The 22661-nt window shown below is 42.6% G+C and overlaps 1 protein-coding gene across 1 annotated transcript; it reads left to right on the forward strand.

The window, feature by feature from the left end:
* The first annotated feature begins 22112 nt into the window (after positions 1-22112).
* Positions 22113-22661, forward strand: LOC121993846 (auxin-responsive protein SAUR76-like). Its single transcript, XM_042548136.1, has one exon. It carries the CDS (start codon positions 22135-22137, stop codon positions 22543-22545), a length of 411 nt encoding a protein of 136 aa, XP_042404070.1. The 5' UTR covers positions 22113-22134; the 3' UTR covers positions 22546-22661.

Here is a 22661-nt window from a genome sequence, read left to right on the forward strand (position 1 = left end):
GATAAGTGCACAATCTCCTTGGTGCCTCTGGTTGTATCTCCACGTGTTGTACAGCTTGTGGACGATACTCAGGTTGTCGATGAGGTGGATGAGTTACTCTAGGCCCTCTTGGTGGAGGCACGGAGGCCGGAGCTTTCTCCTTGACCTGGGTAGGAGAAGAGGTAGTGTCTTCCTTCCTACGAGCAGCTTGAGCTTCTTCTACATTAATAAACTCGGTAGCTCGCTCAATCAAGGAATCAAAATTAACAGGGGGATTTCTTACCAAATCTTTAAAGAAATCATTATCATTCAAACCTTGAGAGAAAGCGCTTATTAATATTTCAGTAGTAGCATTAGGCACATCAATAGCTACCTGATTGAACCTTTTGATATATGCTCGGATAGACTCTTTAGACGCCTGCTTGATTGAAAACAAACTCCAAGGGGTCTTATGATACCTCTTGTTGCTGGAGAAATGGTGTAGAAAGACTTTCTTGAAGTCCTTAAATTTTCGAATGGACTTCTCCGGCAATCTTTTGAACCAACGCTGTGCCGCTCCTCCGAGGGTAGTGAGAAACATTCTACACTTCACCCCGTCAGAAAATTGTTGTAATAATGCCACGTTCTCAAATTTCAACAGATGATCTTCTGGATCTGTTGTTCCAGTATATTCCCCGATCTGAAGATTTTGATACCGTTTAGGAAGCGGATCCTCTAGTACACTTTGAGAGAATGGGGAGATGACTTTCTCTGGTGAGCTATCACTAGTTATCATTTTGATCTTACGCTTTTCTTTATCGGGTGCTTCACCAGAGGATTCTTGGAACACAGGCCTTCTACCCCCTGCTCCATAGGGGTGCGAAGGAAGGCTCGTGGACGTCTCGTCGGAGAAACAGCAGCTGGAGGAAAATACGCATGTTCCTCTTCTTCTAGCTCTTTCCCTTTCCGAGGCTCAGTAGTTGATATTGCCGGATTATGAGCTATTGGCAGAGTAGCTCCAGTGTGGGCTTGAAGTTGTTGTTGCTGTTGTTGCAAGGCTTTCTGTACATGAGAGTTAATGAGAAAATCTAAATCCTCACGACTGATAGTAAGTAGGTTTGATTTTCCGGCCTCTTCCATCTTGTAGTCTCAGATTCAGGTGAAGTTCTCACAGACGGCGCCAAATTTGATCCTGTCTAAGAAGCTGGACAAGACGGAGATCCGAAAGAAAGAAACCCACCATACTGATGAAGAATAATGCCGTGCTGATGAAGAATAACTTCTGGAATAATACCAATCTGAGAAACCCAAAGCGGATCGGGAAAAATAGAGTCGCCGGAAGCCCTCCTCGCACGAAGACCCGATGATAAAGGGGAAATCCAAATCTGAAGAGGAGAAACCCAGATCCGAAGCTTCCAAGACTTCCTGCGCACAAGAGATAAACCAACACTATTGTCAGTGACCTAAGACCGAGGTGGGAATCCCTGGCTAGGCCCTCCGACGCTCAAATTAGTGATCTCTTTCGGTGTGGAAGAAGGAAGAAAAAGATGAACAGTAGTTGGAAACTTAGGGTTATAAATGTGCACAATGATGTGAACTTACCTAGCCAACGGAGAGGATTCCCCCTTTTATACCACTTCATATAACCTCCGTGGTCATGAAGTGGACCCTGGTTTGTTAAAGTTCGTTATGAGATGACGTCAGCTGTGTACTTGTAGTAAATGACTTTTAAGGAATCTTTCTTGTACCCCAGATGTACCTCCTTTGTCGTTTAGCACCTGCAAAATAATCTGAAAGCACATTTCCCGCCGAAATATATAATACCTATCATGTGGTTACATATTGCAGATATTCTCATTAATCATCCTATTTGAAATATTTATCTCTATTTTTCTCATGAAGCTCCTGTCCGCACCCTTTTATGCTATTTATCTCATCTAGTAATAGACTATATTCTGTCAAGTATCTTTCCAAGGTGTTGGTCGATCTAGCTGATATTAACCTCTTATGTATCGGCCGATATTAGCCTACCTCCTTTGAGGTGTATAGATCTTCCTCCTGGGAAGCATATTTCGGTCGATATAGACTTACCTCTTATGTATCGGCCCATATTAGCCTACCTCCTTTTGAGGTGTATAGATCTTCCTCCTGGAAGCATATTTCGGTCGATATAGACTTATCTCTTATGTATCGGCCGATATTAGCCTACCTCCTTTAAAGTGTATAGGTCTTCCTCCTAGGAAGCATATTTCGGACGATATAGACTTATCTCTTATGTATCGGTCGATATTAGCCTACCTCCTTTGAGGTGTATAGATCTTCCTCCTGGGAAGCATATTTCGATCGATATAGACTTACCTCTTATGTATCGGCCGATATTAGCCTACCTCCTTTAAGGTGTATAGATCTTCCTCCTGGGAAGCATATTTCGGTCGATATAGACTTACCTCTTATGTATCGGCCGATATTAGCCTACCTCCTTTGAGGTGTATAGATCTTCCTTCGGGGAAGCATATTTCGGTCGATATAGACTTATCTCTTATGTATCGGCCGATATTAGCCTACCTCCTTTGAGGTGTATAGATCTTCCTCCTGGGAAGCATATTTCAATCGATATAGACTTACCTCTTATGTATCGGCCGATATTAGCCTACCTCCTTTGAGGTGTATAGATCTTCCTCCTGGGAAGCATATTTCGGTCGATATAGACTTATCTCTTATGTATCGGCCGATATTAGCCTACCTCCTTTGAGGTGTATAGATCTTCCTCCTGAGAAGCATATTTCGGTCGATATAGACTTACCTCTTATGTATCGGCCGATATTAGCCTACCTCCTTTGAGGTGTATAGATCTTCCTCCTGGAAAGCATATTTCAGTCGATATAGACTTATCTCTTATGTATCGGCCGATATTAGCCTACCTCCTTTGAGGTGTATAGATCTTCCTCCTGGGAAGCATATTTCGGTCGATATAGACTTACTTCTTATGTATCGGCCGATATTAGCCTACCTCCTTTGGTTTATTACTTCCTTTCTTTTCCTTATCGGTGACCCACAAAACCTAACCCATATCAACAGCATATATGGTAGCATAGTCTTTTAGTATAAGTGGGAGATTGTTGAAATGTATACTAAAAGCCTAGCTTTTTGAATAAACATTTATTTTGAAATAAGAATCACGTTGGTCAAATATCTTCATTTATATTAAATGTAGTTGTTCATTTATATTGTAGATAACATGGTGTGTGGTGTCACACAGAAGATCATGTTATCAGTTTCTTATATATTATAAATAGTAGCGCATGACCAAAATGGATAGGGCAAACCATTGGAACGGTCGTAGTGTAATTTAGTATTAGTTTATCTTGACTATAAAATTACACTACTACACTCTGAGTGTATTGAGCAGGACCATTTGAGGTTGTTCTTTTTATATTGATTGCATAAAAGAACAGGACCTCTGTTATTATGAAAGTGCGTACTCTTAATCCCGATATAATGACAAACACATATATTTAGTATTTATTTTTTTAATTTATCAATGGGTGAGATTTAGTTCATTAAATCAATAAGTCTGATAAGTTGGGAAATAATATTATTTATATGGTATGTTGTTGATTATAGAAGGAAACTGTGTCCTAGTTATATAGGTTGATGATGTCCCCTTGAGGAGCTCATAAGGATTGTCAAGTAAACCCTGCAGGTGGACATAGTCCGGCATGACAATAAAGTTGAGTGGTACTACTCTTGGAGCTAGATGTTAATTAAGTGAGTGTCAGTAACTCATTTAATTAATAGACATTCGATACCTTAAATACAGGGAGATTAACGCATTCATGATAAGGAGCCTATAATATAATTTGGGATTGGTGCGGTAGTTCAATAATAATTCTTTAGTGGTATGTGTTATTATTGATGAACTTGAGTTAGGTGTTTGGGGCGAAAACGAGAAGCTCAAGCTCATCGGGAGACCAAAGTCAATTCCTCCTCTAGGTCCCTATTGTAGCCTCTTATATAAAGTCTTATATCCACCCAAAGCCCAGCTTCTTAGCCTAAGCTAGGGCCGACTAAGCCTTGCTTGGTGTCCAAGCAAGGGGCCGGCCAAGCCAAGCTTGGAGCCCAAGCTAGGGCCGACCAAGCCTTGCTTGGTGCCCAAGCAAGGGGCCGACCACACATAAATTAGAAAAGGAAGTTTTATTTTTTGTTAAATCTTTCCTTCATAGAGATCCATAAAAAGGATTTAAAAGAATGATTTTAATTATAAAATTTTCTTTTTTTAGATTGGTCACAAAAGAAAATAAAAGAAGTTTTTATCTTGTTAAAATCTTTCCTTTTATAGACATCCACAAAAGGATTTAAAAGTGAGATTTTAATTTTATAAAATATTCCTTTTATAGCTATCCATAAAAGGGATTTTAAAAGAGAGATTTTAATTTTTGCTTAAAATCTTTCCTTGTTTGATAAAAAGGGTGTGGCCGGCCATGATAGAGGATTAAAAGGAAGTTTTAATTTTGTTTTAAAACTTTCCTTTTTTGCATTTACCAAGGATTATAAAAGAAGAGGAGGTGGTGCCTTATGGTTTAACACATCTTCTATTTCCTCTTCCTTTCCTTGGTGGCCGACCCTTCATCTTCTTCTTTTCTTCTTCTTTTTGTGGCCGACGGCATAAAGTTGGAGTTCCATTGGTGGTTGGATACTTGGAGGTGAAGAAGAAGAGAAAGGAGGTTCTCTAGTTGTGATATCCCTTTGGTGGTCGAAAGCTTTGAAGGAAGAAGAAGGTTTGGGTGGATTTCATCTTGGTAAATCGTCGCCCACACGACGTCCAAGAGGAGGAAAGGAATACAATAGAAGATCAAGAGGTTATTAAATCTTCAAAGAAAGGTATAACTAATTATTAGTTTCTTCTTCATAATTAGTTCATATTTTTTGAATGGATCCTAAAATACCAACACAAGAGACTATCGATTTTAGGCTATCGATTTTAGGTTATCGGTTTTGTGTTATCGATTTTGTGTTTCGATTTCATGTTTCGATCTTGTTCTTCTATTGAGGTCTCTTTAGTTAAACCGAGGGTTACTATAAGAAGTTTAAACATTGAATTTCTTTGAAAGGCTTTGTCTAGGAAGTGGTGGATGATCCCATACCCAAGAAGGCCTAGTGTCTCGCCATGTTTAACCTGGAAGCCAATCTTTGAAATAAATGCTTAATCATCTTCTGTAATATCGTTTAACTTCTGAAGAACACATCGGTTGAACTTGGAGTAAAAATGTTAAGTTTCGTTACCAATCCAAGTTTAACTTCTGAAGAGCAACTTGGATTAATAATGTTAAGCATCGTTTGCAATCCAAGTTTAACTTCAGTAGAGCACATGAGTAGCTAGGAAAAGTTCTGTGCTTGTACAAAATTTGTGTACAAGAGAACAAAACGGAATCCAGGTGTGGCAACCAACAAATCCAAGTGCCCTGGAGGAGATCCAGGTTCCCAGATAGGGCTATAAAAGTAGGCTTCATCCAGCAGGTCCAGAACATCAACTGCTATGACTTTCATTCATGCGCGTTGTTATGAAAAAGTTCTTCGAAAGCTGTAACGCTCTTCCAACAACCAGTGATCAAGATCTCCTTACTTTCTTTGTTGTTGGTAACCTTTTTTTTCACTTGTACTTCATTACTATATTATTTGAACTATTAGTCAATTTCCCAATGAAAGCACTCAACGAGTGTAAGCCTTGGAGTAGGAGTCGTCAAAGGCTCAGAACCAAGTAAAAAATTACTTGTGTTAACACATGCTTGTCTTTTTCTTTCTCTCTTCTTTCTCCTTAATTTTTTTATATGCTACATATTCTTGACTTTATAAAAAGCGACGAATGTTATTCACCCCCTCTAATGTCTTTATGATCCAACAAGTGGTATCAGAGTCAAGTTGGCTCTGAATTGGTGCAACCAGCAATAAGACAGGAGGTGACTTTCAAACTTTCTTTAATATTTCTTTTTGATTTTGAGATTTTCGATATAGTCCAAATTGGTGCAATTACCTCTTTGGACAAGTCTTCTAGTCTCTTTCTTCAATATCTTGAATTGGTGAAACACCAATTAGGTCATCTTTTCTCCTACACTACTTACCCCAAGACCAAGTCTTGGCAATATTTTTAAGTTTCTCTTCTAAAAATTAATGGCCCAAAACGAGGGATATGGCACCATTCGTCCCCCCTTCAATGGGGGTGACTTCCCGTATTGAAAGAAATAGATGGAAGTGTACCTAAAGACCAACATTAATCAATGGTTCACCATCTGAAGAGGATACAGGACACCGATGGATGAAGCAACTAAAGTACCCCTCGACCCAGAAAGATGGAATCCATAAGATAAGAAAAAGGCCTAGATCAACTTGAAGGCAATGAATACAATCCAGTGCGAACTTACAAAGGAAGAACTAAACCGCATCAACCTACACGAGAATATGAAGGAGCTGTGGGACAAGCTGGTCGAATTACATAAGGGCATGACCGATTCAAAGGTAACCAAGAGGGACTTACTTTTGAATAATTTTTTTAATATTAAAATATAGGATGAAAAAACAGCTGCTCAGCTACACGCAAGAATCAAGGATATTCAGAATAGGCTCCACCTAATTGGTCACCAACTAGAGAATAGGGATGTAAGCAGGTATGCCTTGAACTATTTCCCTTGAAATGCACTGTGGGCATCTATAGTAGATGCCATATAAAGTTTTGAGGAACTTAAATAAATTAAAATTAGATGAGCTATTTTGTGAACTTGAACTCCACGAACAGACTAACTCAAAGCAAGTGGAGAAAGGTGTGGCTTTTCTTGTAGGTCAATCAAAAGAAATGAAGACAAGAGCTTTAGTCAAGCCTGAGTCAGAAGATGAATCTGACTCAGAAGCAGATGAAGAAGAACAACTAATGAACATGGTCATAAAAATGTTCACTAGAAGGAAGAACAACTTCACAAAGAAGGACTTACAAAAGGTAATGAAATCAAACGATGCGAAGGCGAAAATCACATGCTATGGGTGTAATAAGAAAGGACACTACAAGCACGAGTGTCCAAAAATAAAAGAGAATAAATCCACAACAATCAGAAGAAAGAAGGCACTCAAAGCGACTTGGGATGAGTCATCTTTCGAAGAATCAGACAACGACGAATCGAAGCATCACAACTACCTCACGCTGATAGCATCCGAACCAGAATAAAAAAGTGAGCTGGAACAAGATGACGAGTCCAAATATGAATGAAGTCACGAGTCTGCGCTCGTTTCCGAAGGTTTGAACGAGGTATCATCTATCTTAACTACTAAATTCTTTAAAATAATTGCATATCTTAATAAAAAATTAATTAGATCTGAAAAATAAACTGAAGCACTTCTTAAGAAAAATCAACCCCTTAAGGAACAAATTGATCCTCAAATTGAAAATCAAAATCAAAATCAAGCTATAAAACTTAAGGAGGAAAATACAATTTTAAAAGGTGTAATCGATAAACTTAAAAGATTGTTAGAAACCTTCACCAAAAGTTCAAAGAATCTAGACTTAATCCATAAATAACAAAAAGTTGCATACGATAAGTCCAGGCTCGGATATAAGTCAAACTCTACAAATAAAACTTTCATCTCATTAATAAGTCAAAACTCAAAACAAACCAAAGCGTTGGTTTCGAAAACTTGTCTAACCAAGCAAGTAAGATTCAATCAATTTTATATACCTAAAAATGAAATTCATTACATAAAACCAAATCCATCTAAACCTATTAATCAAATTCAAACCTAGAATGTAAAATGAAATAAAACAAATCAAACTCAAATCGAAAAACTAAATTTAAATCGAATAACTATAAATTCAATTTAAACACAAATTACAATCAAGTTTATTACAACTATAAAACCAATTGACATAAACCTAAAACCTAAATGTAAAATTTAATAATTTAGGGGGAGGCACCAAATTAGTTGGCACCTCTAAAATAATAGTTTACCCGGCTCGGTACTTAGGACTAGGTTAAATAGGGATAAAAGATTAACTTGATAAACAGTACTTGAGAAGTTTTGGATGATAATAGGTTAGGAAAGTTCTATTTATGCATGTCTAGGAAGATATGCAGTGGAACTAATTGAAGGTACCTCTTACTAATCCTAGCTGATTAAACCAAAGTTTTGTACTAAGTTCAGTAGGCAACACTATTTGAAAACTTTTGAATGTGTGGTTACTCTAATGATATCCAGGTAACTCACCATAGCTTAGAAATTTATCCAAAAAATGTCTGCTTGTTAAACCTAAACCTAAACTTAAATCTAACACAAGTTAAACCAAATTCTAAAATTCAAACTTAACTCATCTCACAAAACCATACGATCTTTTTGTTTGAAAACTTAAACCGGGTGAGATAAATAACAGTAAATGAAAATTAAAAATTAAATTAAAGTTTAAAATAAATTTTAATTTAAACTAAAATTCAATTAAAATTAAACTAAAATTTAAAAATAAAATAAATTTAAATTAAAACTAAAATTAAATTAAAATTTATATTAAATAAAAAAATTAAAAAAATTAAATTAAAATTGAAACTAAAATTAAAACAAAAATTAAAATTAAAATTAAAATTTAAAATAAAATTAAAATTCAATTAAAATTCAATTCAATTAAATCAAATTAAAATAACTAAAACTTAAAAATTTTAATTAAGCTTTAAAATTAATTGAATTAAACTTAAAATTAACTAAACATTAACCTAACTTAACATAAACTTAACTTTAATTAATCTAACCTTACTTAGTAATTTATAACCTTAGGTGAAAACTCAAGCTAATTAAAGACATTAATTCAACCAAATTAAAACTTTAAACTAACCTAATTTATATCAATCAAATTACCAATCAATTAACTCAAATCTCAATTAAATATTATTAATCCAAACATAAACCTATTAAATAAACCTACTTCGAACTTAACTTTATATTAATAAAATTTAGTAAGTTAAGAAGAAAACTAGGAATATACACAATAGACTAGAATTCTTATTATCAAACAAATTTTCAAGTAACTTGCAAATTCTAGGAAAATTATTTACTTATGTTTTCTAAAAATTTCTCATTTTTCTTGTGTTGTAAAATTATTTTGGCCTTAGTCTAGATAGAACCCATAAAAAGCATAATCCTATAGATCTAGGGAACGAGTATCTAACAAACATACTAGGTCTACCTTGATTGTGTATTCAAAAACTTAGAATGGTGTGAGATGCATAAGTCTTTTGTCTAGACTTCAGATACTTATATCAGTGCATCAAAATAAGTCTGGACTATAAATACAACAATACATTGATCAGGTTAAGCAATCCTTCTTAATAAACAATAAGATAAATCAAATTTTACTTAACTTGACTAACCAGTCAATAATACTATCTTCTGGTATATAGTCAGTAACTAATAGTTAGACATGTACTATAGATATTTGTAATTGAATGATTATTTTTAAATAAATATATCGGATTTAGAGGGAGGATCTAATTTCAAATCATTTGTCAAAAATTCAAAAATATTTACTTAAGAAATTTTTCTTGAAAAATCATTTGCAAAAAATTAGATCCTTTTCAAAACTTAGAAAATTATTTTGAAACCCTACTCTTAAAATTATTTTGAAAATATTTCTTACCTAAAAATTTTTTGAAAACATTTTCCTAAAAAATTTTAAAAGCATTTTTATTAGAAATTTTTTCTTTGAAAATCTTGCTTAGAAGATAATCTTTCTTAGAAAATTTTTCTTTAAAATTACTTTGACAATTTTTCTTAGCAAATTTTTTTCAGCTTACTATGAAAATCTTTATTTAGAAAATTATTGAAAAATATTTACTAAGAATATCATTCCTTTGTAAATATTTACTTAGAAACTTTTTTTCTTACAATTATTTTTGAAAAAGTCTACTTAAAAATTTTTGAAATTTCTTAGAAAATTTTGAAGAAGTTTACTTGAAAAATTCTTTGACAAAGCCTTACTTGGAAAACAATTTTACCAAAGCCTTACTTAGAAAATACTCTTAAATAAATATATTTGTAATATTTTCTGCTAAACTGAACTTTTATTCAAATCTCTCCCAAGTCCAATACATACAAAGTGAGTACTTTCAGTTATATGTCTTTCTTTTATCTTAATTTATTTTTTATGAATGTCAAAGGGGGAGGGGAAGGGTTAATGTAGAAAAAGAACAAATAAAATTGATCAAGTAAATCAAATTCAAAACTAACTTAGATTATTTATTTGCATTTGGCATTTTATCTTTCAATATTATTTTTTACTAACTTTAACCCGGATTATCATTGCATAAAAAAGGGGAGATTATTGGTTCAAGTTGCACTAATGATCTAATTTAAGTTTTGATGAATGACAAATGGATTAAAGTTAGAGTGTTTGTGGTCCAATTACTTTACCAAGTGTGCAGGAGTTGATGGGCCTGGAGGACCTGACACCATGTTGAAATCCAACAAGGTACGTGGGACCTGATAGCTGGTGCGAAGTCCAAATAGGTTAAGGAGTGACCCGATATCTAGCGAAAAGTCCGGTTGGGTCCGCGGGACATGACAACCGGCTGAACTCCAGTTGGGTTTGTGAACCTGACACTAGTGAGAAGACCTGGTGAGTCAAAGGCAAGTACATGGGATAAATAAAAGCTCAGTGAATCATTACATGTTAAAAGACGTCTAGTCTTCTTTGTCGTGACTCCCATTACATTAATGTGATGTAACCTCAGAGGCTCATTAGTGCATTCTAGGTTGAAGAATCGAGGTGAATGATACAGGCAACATGCTTAAAAGGAGTGGCTGTATTTGAGGATATGATGACCGAGATGTGCTGGCATTTAATGCGTAATCTCTTCAAAAATACGCAATGGATCTAACACATGGCTTAATCAGATGACTAGAGTTAAAGGGGAGACTTGTGATATGAGAAATGATCAGTGAGCGCCACGTGGATAAGAAAGGATTGATGAAACCTGCTGAGGTGATTCCAATAGAGGAAAGTCAAGTCGACGCTCGGCTCCTTAGCCACCCAACTTCATGGGCCTCCTAGCTCCTTAGCCTCTAGGGCCTTCAGACTCCTAATGTTGGGTGCCATGCAAAATTAAAGTATTAAAATAAATGCAATGGAAAAGGAACCCACTAGAGATCCAAGCGAATTTTAATTACATCATAGATTTTGTAAAGACGTTACCACTTGATGTATAAAACCATTTTGCATACCTGGAGAGTCTGGTCAATCTCATCACGATCAGTACATTCATGCCTCTAGCGGTATCCATATGAGTACAACCGCCACCCCTCTCACAAGAACAATTGGAGTCTCTTAAACTCACATGCACATAGCGTTAACTAACATGCATATATAAGTAAAGATAAAATCCTAACTTTTAGGTTATCTTTTTATATAAGACATGTTCGCCGCCTCTAAGTTTTATCTAATAAGACTTTTAAAAACATGAACAAGTCTTATCTAATAAAAAAAAGGATAGATTTGCTACCTTAGCGGCATCCTAGTGTTGGCCCTACGAATATAGAGAGAGGTAAATGCAAGTACACAGGCCATAAGCACATGGTGGGGTAAACTCCAGGTCGTCAGTTTTTTAGAATCAATTCTTGGCCATTACGCGATAGATGTCATGCGCCTACCATCTGCACTACGCACTGAGGGTAAGTCTTATCTAATAAAAAAATGATAATCTCTGTTAGCCTCATTGAATATCCCTGGGGGTGACTGTCCCGACCCCACGGAAGTTTCCCACCGGCCACCAGGATAAATCGGGAAGTGCACACGGCAGCCAACCCAGAAGCCCAGGATCCTTTGATTGCGCCCCCCTCCCCCATTTAGAGAAAAAATTCCTATAAATACGTCATAGCTGGGGTTCGAACCGCTGGTACCTGGGTGACAACCTGGATATCCTACCATGATACCATAGTCCCGGGGACACAAGTCTTATCTAATAAGACTTTATAAAACATGGTCAAATCTTATCTAATAAAACTTTTATCTAATAATGTAGTCAAATCTTATCTACTAAAACATCATCTAATAATGTGGGCTTCATTTGGTTTGAATTTATTTGAAAACCCCAAATAATTATTAAACTAACTATTAATCCAATAAGTTTAAGATCCAAATAGATTAATCCATTAATCTAATAAGATCCAATTAGATTAAAGTGGAACATTGATTGTGATCCGGTGGTAAGCATAAGCCGACCCACATGGGCAGTGGTCAATGACACGTGAGGGTCAAAGTCAAGAGGGTCAACCTAAGGATCTTGTCGATCGGAGAGGCCCCTTGGCCGCTCGGCCAGGATAGTGCCAGGGTTAGCGTGAAGATAGTTCGACCACGGGTTGGGCTTCCGACGCTCATGATTTGCTCGTATAGAGGAATTGCTGCAGATCACCTAAGGACGCATTCCCGTCCGAGTATGTGCCCGAGGGGCCTTCCCGCATGGTCCAACACGCCTTTACGCCCGACCGCCAGGGTGGCCGAGCAGCCCTCCCGCTCGGCCCGAAAATAGACAAAAGGCGCAAAAGAGGACAAAGGAGGCAGGCAACTGATGATATCCTTCTCGAGCCAGGTGCCACCGACGGACAGCATGGTCGGTGGCAGGACTGGACAGAGAATCGTACGGTGGAAGTTTCCACTATCATGTCAAAGATATGTTCGGACGGTTGCGGTATGGCGTCAAGCACACTTTTCTGACACGGTCATTCTGAGGTATGCTTTGGGAAGCATGCAAATCTCGAGAAGCGTGCACGCGCCTCCCACCTTAGTTTATAAAGAAAAGCAGGAGGTGCAGATCTGGGATGGCCGACCGGAGGCCACCACATTCATTACATCAGACCTGGAAGCGAGCCCGAAGGAGGAGCTGATTAGGTGCCTACAGCGCAACCACGATGTCTTCGTGTGATCAACGCATGAGCTACCAAGCATTTCGCCGATCGTTGCGCAGCACGAGATCCATGTCCAGCCGGACGCTCGGCCCGTCAAGCAGAGGAAGCGGGACTTCAGTGCGGAGCATAACGTCATAATCCGAGTGGAAGTCGAAAAACTCCTGGAGGTCGGCCATGTACAAGAAGTGCAGTTCCCAAGCTGGCTCGCGAATGTGGTGTTGGTCTCCAAGCCGGGCAATAAATGTAGGGTCTGCATCGACTTCCAAGATCTGAATAAGGCGTGCCCAAAAGACTTTTACTCTCTACCCCGAATTGACCAGATGATAGACTCGACCGCTAGATGTTAGCTGATAAGCATACTGGATGGCTATCAGGGTTACCACCAAGTGTCGCTCGCCCGGGAAGACTAGGAGAAAGTGAGCTTCATTACGGCAGACGTCACCTATTGCTACAACGTAATGCCGTTCGGACTGAAGAACGTCGGTGCCACATACCAGCGACTCATGAACAAGGTGTTCCAGAAGCAGATCGAGCGAAACTTAGAGGTATATGTTGATGACATACTTATTAAATCAATCCGAGCGGCCAACCTTTGTGCAGATATAGACGAAACTTTCCAGACGCTGAGGACATACAGAGTTAAGCTAAATCCCCAGAAGTGTCTGTTCGGAGCAAAGAGCGATCGCTTTCTGGGGTACATTAGTACCGAGCAGGGCATAGAGGTGAATCCCAGCAAAGTGAAAGCGCTGCAAGACATGTTGCCTCCCCGAAACTTGAGGGAAGTGTAACGCCTTACCGGTCGGATAACGGCCTTGTCACAGTTCATCTCCAAAACGGCCGATCGAAGCTTGCCTTTCTTAAAAATTCTGCGCCAAGCCACCAAATTCCAGTGGGACGAAGAATGCGACCAGGCGTTTGAGGAATTAAAGGTTTATCTAAACTCTTTGCCTGTATTAGCTAAGCCCAACACCGGCGAGCCGCTCCGCATCTACTTATCCTCGACCGAGCATGCTGTAGGCTCAGCGTTAGTGCGACAGGACAGCGAAGAACAACCCGTGTATTTTCTGAGTCACATTCTAAAGGATGCTGAGTCCCACTACAATGGTCTCGAAAAGCTTGCCTTCGCGCTAGTCCTCGCCGCACGGAGGCTTCGACCTTATTTCCTCGCACACACGATAATCGTCATGACGAACAGCCCTTTGGGGAGAGTTCTCCTCAACCCGGAAGCATCCGGACGGTTGATCAAGTGGGCAACTGAGCTCAGTGAATTCGATATCCAGTATCAGCCTCGCACGGCAATTAAGGCGCAATCCTTGGCAGATTTCGTCACCGAAGTGCATAATCCCGAGCCCGAATCTTTATGGAAAGTATATGTGGGCGGGTCCTCCACTCGGCTCGGGAGCGGTATTAGTATTTTATTGATTTCTCCCCAGGAAGAGCGGGTGCAGCTGTCTGTTCGACTGGATTATCGGGCAACCAATAATGAAGCAGAATATGAAGCCCTCATCGCTGGATTACAGGCTGCTCGGCACGTAGGAGCAAGTCGGGTGATGATCTACTCGGATTCTCAGCTTGCTGCTCAACAACTCTCAGGAGTTTTCGAGATAAACAATGCAAGACTCAAGCTCTACGCGGAGGCCTTCGAAAAGCTCAAGGCCAATTTCAGCGAGGTAGTCATACAAAAGATCCCCCGAACGAAAAACCAGCCGGCGGATGAGTTGTCTAAGCTTGCAAGTTCGATATCTCCGATCGTCATACAACAACCAATTGAGCAGGTGTCATTAGTGGCTCAAATTGACGAGATGGAGGGTCTCACGTTTCATAGCGACTGGAGGACAGCCATAGTAGAATTTTTGCGATCGGGAACTACGTCGCCCGGTCGGGAAGAGGCCCAGTTGATAAGGAAGAAAGCGGGTCGGTTCACCCTCATCGGGGATCAGCTCTACAAAAAAGCTTTTTCTGGTCCGTTACTAAAGTGCGTCAACTCGGAAGACGCGGAGTATATACTAAAGAAAGTGCATCAAGGATCTTGCGGGGGACACCCGGGCCGCCACTCGTTGGCAAGAAAGATTCTGCTGGCCGGGTACTTTTAGCTGACTCTCCAGGAAGATGCTGCTCGGGCCGTCACTACCTGCCTGTCCTGTCAAAGATATCATAACTTCTCCCATCGGCCAACGGAGGAAATGAAGGCGTCCACAATGTCCTATTCATTCGACCAGTGGGGCATGGATATTGTAGGACCTTTCCCTATGGCGACCAGGCAGCGGAAGTTTTTACTCGTGGCAGTGGACTATTTCTCCAAATGGGTCAAGGCCGAGCCATTGGCTAAGATAACCGAGCAGATGGTCAAGAAGTTCATCTGGCAACACATAATATGTCGGTTCGGCATTCCACGTCGGCTCGTGTCCGACAATGGGCGGTAGTTCGTCGGACAGCAGCTCCGAGAATGGTGCGAGGGGTACGGCATTCAGCAGCAATTCACCTCCGTGGCTTATCCGCAAAGCAACGGGCAGGCCGAAGTCGCCAATCGGGAGATCCTTAGGATTCTTCGAGTTCGGCTCGACCATGTCGAAGGTAGCTGGCTATATGAGCTCCCAGGCATATTGTGGGTGATCCGCACTACCCCTAAGGAGGGAATGGGGGTCACGCCCTTCCACTTGGTGTATGGAGGGGAAGTTGTCATTCCCGTGGAGGTCGGAGTAGAATCTGATCGGGTGCAATAGTACGACGAGAGTAACGCCGAACGGAGGCAGCTAGAGCTGGACTTGATAGACGATGTGCGAGCTAAAGCAGCCGTCCGGCTAATGGCGTACCGGCAGAGAATGAAGCAGAATTACAACAGGCGAGTGATTCCCAGGGCATTCCAGGTCGACGACTTTGTATGGAAGAAGGTGAAGTCGGTCGGCGATGTGAGCAAGCTAGAAGCTCCCTGGGCTGGGCCCTTCAAGGTCATCGAGAAGCTCCGATCAAGCGCCTACTACTTGGAAGATGAAGACGGATGGCAACTAGAACGACCATGGAGCGCTATCCATCTCCAGCCGTACCGGGCTGGGTGAAAGGTGCACCAATGTAATCAGTTATGTGTATTTCCGTTCTTCGATACCCTTTGACTGCAGGAATGAAATCATGAAACACAAGGGTATAACAAGTTCGCACCGAACGGCTACGCTCCATCAAACTGTCGAGCGGAGACGTTAAACTCTAGAGTCGAACCGGCAACTATAAACCCCCCAGCCTGAAGACCGTCGAGCGGTGACGTTAAACTCTAGAGTCGAACCGGCGACTATAAACCCCCCGGCCTAAAGACCGTCGAGCGGTGACGTTAAACTCTAGAGTCGAACCGACGACTATAAACCCCCCGGCCTGAAGACCGTCGAGCGGCGACGTTAAACTCTAGAGTCGAACCAGCGACTATAAACCCCCCGGCCTGAAGACCGTCGGGCGGCAACCATAAATCCCAAAGGAAGCAAACAATGACCCACTAGCAAAGCACCCGCTCGGGCCACACGATTATTTGCGCCGACCAGAGAAAACAAGCTAGCAGAGCAAAAAAGCAAAATTCCATTCAAAATAAGGTTTCTCGACTGAGCGGCAGAATTACAAAGACACTTCACTCAAGGTAGTTAAAAACATGTTTTGGTATGGTAGTAAGAAGCGCAGCGTGTTCTCGAACGGGGATGATAAAGGACTCCAGGAGGTGACCCTTGGCTTTCAGATGATTCATCGTGGCAGTGATGGCCACCTCGAAGGCGAGGATGAGCCGATTGCAGACTTTCTGAACGAATTCATCCGAGCGGATGTAGCTCTGCCTCATTATAGCAAAGCGGCTCGGCTCGGCCTCTTGGTACTCCTTTAGGGCGGCGCGCGAGGCCTCGAGGGCCTCCTGAAGGACCTTCATTTCGTCCTTGAGAGCCACCACCTCCGCCGAGCGGCCTTTTTTCTCGACGTCCAGCAGGTCGGCCAATTCCTTCACCCGCTGCTCTAGGGCTCGGGCAACGACGTTCTTCGTGTCCAGATCGGCGATGGCACTATTCCTCTAAGTAGTCGCTAGCTCTAGCTTGTGGTTGAAGGCTTGGACCTGCTTTTCGAACTGGCTCAGCAGGTTCGCCTGATCAGCCGATTTCTTCCGCTCGGCCTCCAACAGTTCCTTAGTCTTGGCCAGCTCCTTCTGCAACTCGGCGTATGATGGTGCCTGAGAGGAGGACGGCCCGCTAGAAATTTTGAGCTTCTTCAGCTCTTCCTCTAACATCGCTATACGACTGGTGATGGCCACGCTTTCCACCCAGTTCTGACAAATAAACAGCTGTTCAGTGCCGATCGTAAAAAACATGTGAATGAGTATGGGCATAAAACTTACACCGGTGGCGTGCTGCAGGTAACTATTGGCCAGTAGACCTAGGGGCATTGCGACGACACGGGCGCGAGCGTCCTCCCATACTTTGGCGAGTAGCCCTCTGATGGTGATCATGTGTTCAGGGGTCGTCGGTCGCTCAGATTCTGCCATGTAGGCCTCCATTGGAAGGTGCAGAATGGCCTTTATTGTGCGGCGCCCGCCTGGCATTGTATGAGTGGACGCTGAAGGACCAGATGGCTGGTCGGACGGGGCAGAAAGTATGCCCGAGCGGCGAATCCTTTGACGCGCTGGAGGCAAAGAACTTACCGACTGCACTGCGATGGGGTCAGCGGGCAGATCTAGCTGGGAGGGAGTCCGATCAGAGGAGAGGGCCTCGACAGATGGGACATTTTCTTTGGGGGAGAACGCGCTCATCTGTTCGGACGCCTGTACCACTAAAGTGGTCGAAAGCATAGGCGTCCCTGTCCTGTGTCGCTTGCGTCCGAAAAGGGGAAGATCGTCCTCTGGCTCAGAGTCGTCACCCCGAGCGGCAGGCTATCAGCTTGAAGTTGCTTTGCCCACCACCTCCACAGGAGAGGTCTGAGCGGCGGACTCCCCAACATCTGCCTCGCTCTCACCCTTATGAGAGCCAACCGGAGCAATGTCAAGTCGCTCCATTTCTTTGGCCACTGCTACCTCGATCGCGATGGCCTTCTTCTTCAGGATGCCGAATAGTATGGACTCCATCACGATATTCGTTGCGAAAGAAAGGGAAGAAAATCAGTTAGACTCAAGGTAAAGACACAAATAAATTCCTTACCCAAGCTGCTCGGGAGCTTCGTTCGGATCGGACTCATACCAAAAATGTACATCACGCCCTCTGGTAGCAGCTTGTGGATATCGAGCTTCTGGCCGGCTAGCATATTTGCTGCTTGGAGATAGGCCGCTTGGGTCTTATATCTCTTCAGCACGGGAGGAGTAGGAAGCCCGACCTGCCACTTTGTTCGGAAGGGAGGCAGTTCGGGGAGTCGCAGGAAGAAGAAGTAATCTTTTCAGTGTTTATTAGAGGATGGCATCTTATCGAAAAAGACTAAGCCGATCCGAGACTGGAACAAATAACTGCCCAGCTCGGACTGCTTGGGATAATAAAAGTAGTAAAAAACCTCAGGACGGAGAGGTATGTCGTGGATTTTGAATAACACCACGACCCCCACACAAGAGGCGAAAGGAATTAGGGACGAGCTGGGCGAGCGGAATGTGAAAGAAGTTGCAGACTTCAAGGATAAAGGGGTGGATAGGAAACCGCAGCCCGGCCACAAACTGCTCTCGGAATAAGCATATTGTGCTGCTCAGTGGCATGTGTGGCTGGTCGGAAGGCGAAGCCAAAACCAGTTCAAAATTAGAAGGAAGGTCGAGGGCATTGATCAGGCTCTCCGTGTCGCACGTGTCGAACCGTGACTCCATGGTCGTGTACCATGGGCCAGATGCAAGTTACGAAGGCTGAGAAGAACTAGCCATCACCGGAACAGTAGGGAAGGCCAAAGCCAAAGAAAAACGGAGGGGTCGATGGACGAGATGATCGGAACAGTGCCTAAGGGGCACAAACAACACTAGAGTGTAAAGAAAAACGTAAAAGAACAAAAAGACAAGGGGCGGAGAAGCCTTACAGGGAAAAGGGTGATCGAAAAAGAAGAGGAGTTGCCGGAAGGCTGAGGAACGGGTTCACCGGAGTACCGAACGCAGACGAAGGCCTTTGGACGCACGAGCACGAAGATAGGCGGCGGAGGAAGGTGATGAGGGCTTTATACAGACGAGGCTCGATTCCTCCAACTCGTAGGATTCAGGTCACAAGACTCGAGGACCAGATCTCACCGTCAAATTCAAAAAGCAAAGGTCACATCGTCCGATCATGTGATGACGGCGGCCTCGCCACACGTCACCGGAGTACCGAACGCAGATGAAGGCCTTTGGACGCACAAGCACGAAGATAGGCGGCGGAGGAAGGTGATGAGGGCTTTATACAGACGAGGCTCGATTCCTCCAAGTCGTAGGATTCAGGTCACAAGACTCGAGGACCAGATCTCACCGTCAAATTCAAAAAGCAAAGGTCACATCGTCCGATCATGCGATGACGGCGGCCTCGCCACACGTCGCCCGCTCACAGGATTGCATTTAATGAGCCCCATTACGTAGTTGTGACCGCGTGATCAGCCTTAATGGCAAGGATTTACGCGAATTCCGAGGGAATCCTAAAGACGTCAGCATTGACTGCCATCGGACCGGCGAGGCAATCAGCGGCAAACCAAAACTTTTGAAGTTCCAAGGGATAGGCTGTCGAGCGACAGTGTTCACCTCCATGGTGCCCGAGCGGAGAGACATTTTCATCAGTGGCAGAGCGACTGTCACACCACCAGGCTAATAGTCCAGTCAGTCGGACTTGCGTCCTCCTTCAACTAGACTTGAAGGGAAGGCACGTGATTCGGTAGTAAGCATAAGCCGACCCACATGGACAACCTAAGGATCTTGCCGATCAGAGAGGCCCCCTGGCCGCTCGGCAAGGATAGCACTAGAGTTGGCGCGAAGATAGCTCGACCATGGGTCGGGCTTCCGACGCTCATGATTTGCTCGTATAGAGGAATTACTGGGCCGAGATGCCCGTCCGCTCAGCTGAGCTGCGGATCACCTAAGGGTGCATTCTCGTCTGAGTATGTGCCCGAGGGGCCTTCCCGCTCGATCCGACACGCCTTTACGCCCGACCATCGGGGTGGCCGAGCAGCCCTCCCGCTAGGCCCGGAAACAGACAAAAGGCGCAAAAGAGGACAAAGGAGGCAGACAGCTGATGATATCCTTCTCGAGCCAGGTGCCACTGACGGACAGCATGGTCGGTGGCTGGACTGGACAGAGAATCGTACGGTGGAAGTTTTCACTGTCATGTCAGAGATATGCTCGGACGGCTGCAGTATGGCGTTAGGCACACTTTTCTGACACGGTCATTCTGAGGTATGCTTTGGGAAGCGTGCACATCTCGAGAAGCGTGCACGCACCTCCCCAGGATCTTATATAATGCCCCCCAGACTTCGACGAAGGTAGACAATATTCTTCACTGTAGCTACAGTCTCACTACTCTGTTTCATCCCGCTGTTGCCTGACTTGAGCGTCGGAGGGTCGTCGCCGGGAACCCCTTCCCGGCTCGGCTTTGTTGCAGGTTCACCGGAGGTCCACCTCACCTCGAAGCTCACCCAAAGACAGCAACGAGCGCCACGTCCCCAGCATCCGTCGACCCGACTCTCAGACAGGATCAGATTGTATTCCCAACACCTAAGCCTCCCAGTCTCTCGAGCCTCCCAGCTCTAGACTCTTGAGTCATTGTTTGCTTGGCTTCCCAACCCCTTGGTGATGTAGGACGCGGGACAATTTTAGGAAAATAAATAAATCATCGCGTAAATCTCAGATTATCTCAGGAAAAGAATAATTATCGCTCAAATCTCAGATTATTTTAGAGAAAAAATACTAGCATGAACAAATCTCGCATTATTTAAGAAATTAAATAATGGCAATATGGGAAGGGAATTGAAGGAAAAAATTTATGGTCTCCTTATAAAATATAACCTTTTCTGATATCCAAGGGACATACGCACATCTACATATATTAAAATTCTAATATTCATTTTCTTCTTTTTCAAAATTAAACGTTGGAGTGATTACATCGAAAAACCCCTGATTATCATTTTAATCATCTTCTTTTTATTTATCTTTATCTAGGCTCCCAATTAGGGGTGCAAACGAACCGAATCGAGCCGAATATGCAGAAAAATTTAAGGCTCGAATTCGGCTCGAAATAAGTATATTCGAGTTCGAGCTTCGATTCGAAGCTCGAAAAATTCAAAATGTTTGATTCGAGTTCGGTTCGAATTAGGGCTCGGGTTCGAGTTCGGCTCGAAATATTCGAACATGTTCGCGAACTATTCGAATTATTGCTCGAAAATATGTTTGAAAGGCTCGAAATTTATTTATTTAATATATATTTAACTTATATTAATAAATATTAAGGCTCGCGAGCGGCTCGCAAGCGGCTCGAACAATATCATTTGGGCTCGAGTTCGGTTCGAAAAAAAGTTCGAACATGTTCGAGTTCGGCTCGAATTCGATAAATTCGAATACGAATCGAATATTTTTCGAGCCGGCTCGAAAAGCTCGCGAGCCGGCTCGATTCGTTTGCAGCCCTACTCCCAATCACATTATCATAATCGTTATTGTTCGGCAATTGATAATTAAATTGACTTATTAATAATTTAATCATTGGCATTCACAGACAAAATTAAATATGATCATCTTCTACTACAATGATAATTATATTATATAAAGTGTTTTCAAAAAGTGAAAAGGAAAAAAACATTTTTCAGATAATTAAGACCTGTGGATTTGGGACATTCCAACTTCCATGCACGTGTCTATCTCTTTCAAAACTCTTTGTTTGATTTTCTAATTAAGAAGAAAAGAAGTTGTATTTCATGGTTGATACCACTGTCAAAGTTTTTTTAAAAAAAAGAATTTATTTTTAAGAAGACAAACCAGAGTGGACCCTCGCCGTGCTTTCTGCATGCATCCTCCTGGCCCCACACAAGGTGAGGTAGATCCCTCCCTCCACCTCCTTGTGTTTACTTGAGAGGAAGAGAAAAATAATATAGTTTAAATAAAAAGGGCAAAAAAGAAGGAAAGATTTTATTCATTTTTATCCTAGTTGATTTGTCTTGTTTACTTAGATAAAATCAAAGGATGAGACAGTATTTATCCATGGAAATAATAAAAGGATTAGAATCTTAAAAAAAATTAAAAATAAAAAAGAATTGCGGTCGCTATTTATATTTCACCATCCCAAACGAACAACCACAACAGCTCCTCTGTTCCAAGAATTCATGGCGAAGAGCGGCAACGGGAAGCTGAGCAAGCTCAGGTGCATCATCAAGCGATGGAATTCCTGCAGCCGCCTCACCCCCGCCGGGCCCTCCTTAGGCGGAGGCACCTCCTCGAGCTTCGAGTCACCGGCGGCGGCGCCGACGTGGCGCTCTGCCTCATTCAGCGGCGGCGACGAGGTCCCTGCCGGGCTCCACCCTGTCTACGTAGGAAAGTCCCACCGCCGGTACCTCGTCAGCGAGGAGCTCCTTATCCACCCGCTCTTCCGAGTCCTCGCCGACCGCTCCGGCGGCACCGGCGGCACCGTGGTGGGCTGCGAGGTGGTGCTGTTCGAACACCTTCTGTGGATGCTGGAGAACGCAGATCCGAAGCCATCTCTGGATGAGTTGGTCGAATTCTACGCCGGCGACTAGAGGCGGCGTTGGAGCTACCGACACCGACCGGCGATCGAGTAGTGGAGTAGAAAAGTAGCTAGATATGTGAGTAGGAATGAACTCTTGATTCAAAGTTGGTGTAATTTCCTTTTGTT

Source organism: Zingiber officinale, chromosome 6A (genome assembly GCF_018446385.1).
Source record: "Zingiber officinale cultivar Zhangliang chromosome 6A, Zo_v1.1, whole genome shotgun sequence".
Taxonomy (NCBI): domain Eukaryota; kingdom Viridiplantae; phylum Streptophyta; class Magnoliopsida; order Zingiberales; family Zingiberaceae; genus Zingiber; species Zingiber officinale.